Here is a 6,000-nt window from a genome sequence, read left to right on the forward strand (position 1 = left end):
CACCTCGAAGGGTTGTTTAGAACGAGTATTTATTGAGATGAGGTCTAGACTGACTGAGAGTGCTTATCCATAAGAAAAATAAGAGGGTGTGTAATAAGTATGATGGTGTGTTATCCCTCTTCATGAGTGATTGTTCTCTTTGATAGGTTCATGTCTCCCCTTCAACACATTTTAGGTTGGCATTTTAAATCACTCGGTGATCCCCCATTCACAACTACACCCAATGAGTTGGGCTTACATAAAAGTATTTTAATATTGGTGTGAATACAACGGGACGATCAAGACATCCATTTCCATATTTTTTAGGTTTAGCGTAACATCTTTGCTTCAGTGAGGGATCACGCATGACTTTATATCTCTTCCCTGGTGTGCCTGTATGTTTGACATCTATTCAGATAACGTGAAACAATTAAATGACAGATTCTTCCTGATCATTCATCTAAATGAAAAGGCTCACGCTAAAATTTGCTCCATAGATCCTGGGCTACCTACCAATGCTCTGATAAATTTTTTATGTTTTGGCGCCATAATCAATTCCTATAAGATTCTGGATCTTATGCTTACAAGATGTATAATTTAACACAAGAGGGCAATCTACTTAAAGATGCATCTGATGTCCTTTTGAGAGCCTATAAGTTAAGCGGTGTGTTACCCCTTCTAATATACCGTTAAAGAAATAATTAAGGTGACTCATAAGAGACCCACCGGCTTATGGAAGCTGACTCAAAGGAGGCTAGGAAAGATATTTTTGATAAGTGGTTTATAGAATGTCCTCTTATTTAGATATTGCTTTGTGACCCCTCTTATAACCCACTTGTTGTTTTAATACATATAAAATCAAATGTGATAGAAAAATGCATCAAATGAAGAGGATCATCTGGGTAATCCCCGGCCCGTTCATCGTTACCAATGTGATGGTTCGAGGTGCGCCTACTTTTTGGCACATCGTTGATAATATTTTTAATTATTTTTATAAAATATAAACAATTAAGATATTAATAGCATAAAGTTAGATAGTTTCAGTTTTTTTAAAAAAAAGTCTTTAAATAAAAAAACTTAATTTAAATAATTTTTTTATAAAATATTATTCAAGGTATTTCATTATTTTGTTATAATTTTTTTTAGATTTCAAAATTTTGAAAAGTTATTTTGATGATTTTTAAGATATATTTTATTAAAATATTATACGATTTTAATTATGTTTTAATATTATTTAATATTTAAATTAAATTTTTAATTTATAAAAAATAGTTTAAAATAATTTCAACTATTATTTTTTTTGAAAAAAAAGACTATATTATAAAATATTTTTACATTATCAACCAATCACAAACGTATATCCAATCAAATCATATATTTAATTTTAAAATAACGGTACGACATTATAGAATATTATAATTTGTTTAAATAATTGAATAAAATTAATCTATAGAGACATTGTATTACGTTTAATCTTTATTTCTTCCCACATCTAATGAATATATTAACTAACTATTTTGAATTAACTTTTTTATATAAAATTTATTAAAAAATTACACATAATTTAATTATAACACTTTTGTTAAGAGTATTTTATAACCGGTGGCCTGCAATAACAACAAACAATAAACCCGACCCGGTCGAACCTCATTTCGATGCAATTTATAACTGCAGCTAAATCAAAGACTCCACTGAATGACTTTGTAAAAAGAAAACCTTCTCAGCTACACGATGAAGCCATTTTCAATTTTCCTCATCTTCACCGTCTTCATCATTGCATCAGCATTAGGTATTATTCTACATGATTCATTGTTTCCATTCTTCACATATCACATCACACAATTTCCTCTTTATATGCTTATTCATTTCGATCTATATTTTTTCAGATCTAGTTAATTTTGCCCTTCAATTCATCAATTTCTACGATTTTTCCATTGAATTTTTAGTTTTGGTTTCTGATGTTGTGTATTTTTTTCGTTTGCGTGTGTCAGTTGCTGCGAAGAATGTTGCTGATGTAACGGAGTTGCAGATTGGCGTTAAGGTGTGTTGTGATTACCTTTAATTTATTCATTTTTTAAAAATTGTTACCGATTTCGATGTTTCAGTCATGATTTTAAATTGCGGGTGTTGCGATTGCGGTCGATGCACATCGTGGCTGTTGCAATGTGGATTTTAATTGAGAGGGGTTGGACATACAAATGTTAAGATTTTTCATTACAAAGGAAGTAAATTGAGTTTTGGGATTATGAAATTTTGAGATTTTGTGAAAAAACTTCAAAAAAAAAATACAGGTGAAAATTTCTGATGTGGTTTCTAATTTGCCCGGACGCATGATCTTAAATCACACCGCAATTGCGGTCCAATGCGGTTGCGAAGTGCAATTTAAAACCATGGTATCGGTGTCGTGTTTCCGGTGTCTGTACTCCATAGATTATAGTTTCCTTGGGGTCAGAACGAGTATTTGCAAACTTGTAAATTTTATGAAAGACAACTCCTTAGACATTTGTGATATGTGTCTTTGTAACCTGATTTGTGTATAGTATGGTAAAAAGCCTTGCTAGTAGTAAAACAGCTACTAAATGTTAGGTAATTTGTTGTAGAGATTAGAAATGATCTTTCCCTTCCTATGATGCAATTACTTTTCATCAATGATAATACGTAAGCAAGGCTATTTTGATTGCTTATTATTGCTCACTATTTATACTCTTTGTCATTGCAGTATAAACCAGCATCATGTGAAGTTCAGGCACACAAAGGTGATAAAGTGAAAGTACACTACCGGGTGAGTAATTTCGTATGAACTTATGATATCTTCCATGAAAATAGCGTAAGTAGTAACCTGAAGGGATTGTTTGGGAGAGGGGAAGGATCAAAGAACCAAAAGAAAATGAAGGGAATGGAAAGGAAGATGGGAGATTAAGTAGTAGGTAACTAATAAGTTTGCTTTACTCTAATAAGACCATCCAGACTGGAGAAACATCAAATGTTCATGAAATTTAATAAGGGAGGACGTTGGTCTTTGGAGTAAAAAGGTAAGGCACCTGATAGGAATGAATCGGACCCCACAAGTGATGATGGGGATGTGTTAGTTAACAAAGATAATTTTACTGAGGAGCAGTAGCTCTGGAACTTCTTTGTTATTTTCATATTCATTAATAAAATAATTTCCTCCATTCTATTCTACCTTTCCTCTGTTCTATCAGCACCTGTATAAACATACTCACAATCACAACCGGAAATCATCTAGAGCCATTTTGTGCGGTATTAATTGTGTAGCCTACATTCTGTTGACATCAATCCATTATTTAGAGTGTTCAGAAAAAAACCTTTGAGGAATTTTGCTATTAATTTTACAACCATTTCATTTGTTCTTGTGATGACTGATGAGGAGTAATGTATTCACTTAATTTTTGTCTATCATGTTCCTATAAATTGAATGTTCACTTGTCTTTGCAGGGAAAACTCACCGATGGAACTGTATTCGATTCTAGCTTTGAAAGAAATAATCCAATTGATTTTGAGCTTGGTGGTGGTCAAGTGATCAAAGGTATACAAACAGCCCCAAATAACTCTAGTTTCTTTTTTTGTTTTTTATTTATTTATATTTATTTTTAATTTCCGGTTTCATTATCAGTAACGGTGATAATGAAGCAGCAGCTGTGCTGGCTTTATAGTTGATGCATATTATTATCATGAGATCTTATCTAACGTGAAATAGTCCAAAAATTACTTTGATAATTAAAGGCGATAAAAATTCCATAAAAATTACATTGAAGTACCCGTCCCATACGAACACATAAAAAGTAAGTAAATTGAAATGACAAACTAATCCAATGGGAAGTGATACTTGATGATTTGAACTATTCCTATAGAAAAACACACCCTCGTTTCTTCAGTTTTTATGTTCTTATCATCATTTAAATTTTCTGGCCACCAGATTCCCGTGCTATAGTTTATAATCATAACACGCATGCGTGTATTTACATAATCATGCAAGCATGTAAGATTTAGTTTTATTACAAAGTTCTGGTTTATGATGGGAGATCTTCAATATAGATGATTACATGATTGCTCTTCTTCTTTGCAGGATGGGACCAAGGATTATTGGGAATGTGTCTTGGTGAGAAGCGAAAACTGAAAATCCCAGCAAAACTTGGCTACGGAGAACAGGGTTCCCCACCAACTATTCCAGGTAATTTTTCACATTGATAATGATAGTATTGCTCGAGAGCTAAAACCTCTTTCATATTTCAAGATAGTGAAATTATTATCTACAGGTGGCGCAACACTTATATTTGACACTGAGCTTGTGGGAGTGAATGACAAAAGCTTAAGCGAAGAAAAACCAACCTCCTCTGAATTTTAGACAAATCAACTAGACAAATCAACTAGCTTACTCTTGTTTCTTAATAATGCTTTCAACACCAAGTTTTCGTTGTGTAACCTTTAAGTGAAGCTAGTTTAGAAAGATTTTTCTCTTGTACCCTATAACTTAAATACATCTATTTGGTATTTTTTAGCTTTCCTAAGAATTTTCATTCGCTTGCCTGTCTATTGATTTCTTGCAATTGAGTTGGTTTAAGTTTCATGGTAATCCTTATAATATGTTCAACAATGGGAACACAGTAGATACAAAGTATTAACTTTTGGGGTCCATATCTTACAATTTTAGTATTAATTTTTTGGCTTAAGTATTCGTTTTACTATACATTATATTTTATTAAAAATTCGTTTTGATCTATGATCTTTTTCTTTGTTTGTTTTGGTTTATTATGGAGTGTTTTTTAATTGTTGAATATTAGTCATTCTTTCATTTGAGGCTGTATATCAAAATTCAAGTAACTAGTGTCTAAGTTTTTAGAAAATATTATTTATGAGAAATGAGAATTGAACACATATTTTTGCGAGTGTTGATTTTAAGGATACAATTCATGTATGTGCAATTAGTTTTTGCGTTGGCCAGTTCATATATAGCAAAATTTATTTAAAAAAAAAAGCACCGGTACATTGTTTATTATAGTAGGAACATTATATGTAAAGCTTTACAATGAAGATACATGACTCATAAGGATTTTGGATTTATAGCATTTAAAAAGCTGAATAAAAATTAAAAAATAAAGGATTAAAATGAATAAATAAATAAAAGGTCGCTAACCGGTGGTCCGGGATATTTGTTAATTTTTAGAAAAAATATATACTTTAATCTCTTAAAAATACTCAATTTATTTTTTTAATTTCTTAACCAATATCCGAATACGCTTTGTGATGAATGTGCACCACTCTAACTTCCATAATTTGTCCCAACTCCTAGCTTTGTGATGAATGTGCACCACTCTAACTTCCATAATTTGTCCCAATTCCTTGTGAATTTGCGAAACAACGCCAATCTTATTTCATACGCCAATCTTATTTCATTCATATAACTCTCTTGCAAAAGCACATTGTGAATTTCCTTTGAATCTATTTAAATTTCCACCTTTTGAAACCCTTTGCTCCGAAATATAAGCCCTAACATTCTGCCACCCTTGCGTTGCACATCCCTATGGACTTTGAGAACCCCGCCAACAACTGAGTCATGTTGTTTCTAATTATTTGTAACATCTTAAAATTCCAATTTATAATTAAGAAATAAAATCAACATTTTATAATGTTACTCAAACGTAACATGCATACTTTTGAATTGCTTTCAAAACTCGCAGGGAAACTCAATAAAACTTCATTTACCTCTTCAAATAAAGTAATTAATGAAATTAACAAAATTCAAACATTAACGCAAAACAAATTAAACGAACCGTTCTCCGATGTTACAAATCAGAGCAATAGTTTCAACTAAACAACGATAAAATGATTAAAGAAAACAAAGAAAGCTCTAAAGTCCTCTTCTAACTCACAACGGCGCTTACTCCTCATGAGTATCTGTACAACAATGTACAAAGCAACACAAAACAAACAAGAAAGGGGTGATAATACACTTAAATTTATTAACGGTGTAAATGAATACAAGGGTAGCTTAAATCACAT

The 6,000-nt window shown here is 31.7% G+C and overlaps 1 protein-coding gene across 1 annotated transcript; it reads left to right on the forward strand.

Annotated features, from left to right (window-relative positions):
* Nucleotides 1-1,593: 1,593 nt before the first annotated feature.
* On the forward strand, nt 1,594-4,517 carry LOC127076543 (FK506-binding protein 2). The gene is made up of 6 exons (XM_051018227.1): nt 1,594-1,768; nt 1,971-2,020; nt 2,699-2,761; nt 3,436-3,526; nt 4,067-4,171; nt 4,257-4,517. Exons 1-6 carry the CDS (start codon nt 1,711-1,713, stop codon nt 4,343-4,345), a joined length of 456 nt encoding a protein of 151 aa, XP_050874184.1. The 5' UTR covers nt 1,594-1,710; the 3' UTR covers nt 4,346-4,517.
* The last annotated feature ends 1,483 nt before the right edge of the window (nt 4,518-6,000 follow it).

The sequence above is a fragment of the Lathyrus oleraceus genome, chromosome 4 (genome assembly GCF_024323335.1).
Source record: "Lathyrus oleraceus cultivar Zhongwan6 chromosome 4, CAAS_Psat_ZW6_1.0, whole genome shotgun sequence".
Taxonomy (NCBI): Eukaryota; Viridiplantae; Streptophyta; class Magnoliopsida; order Fabales; family Fabaceae; genus Lathyrus; species Lathyrus oleraceus.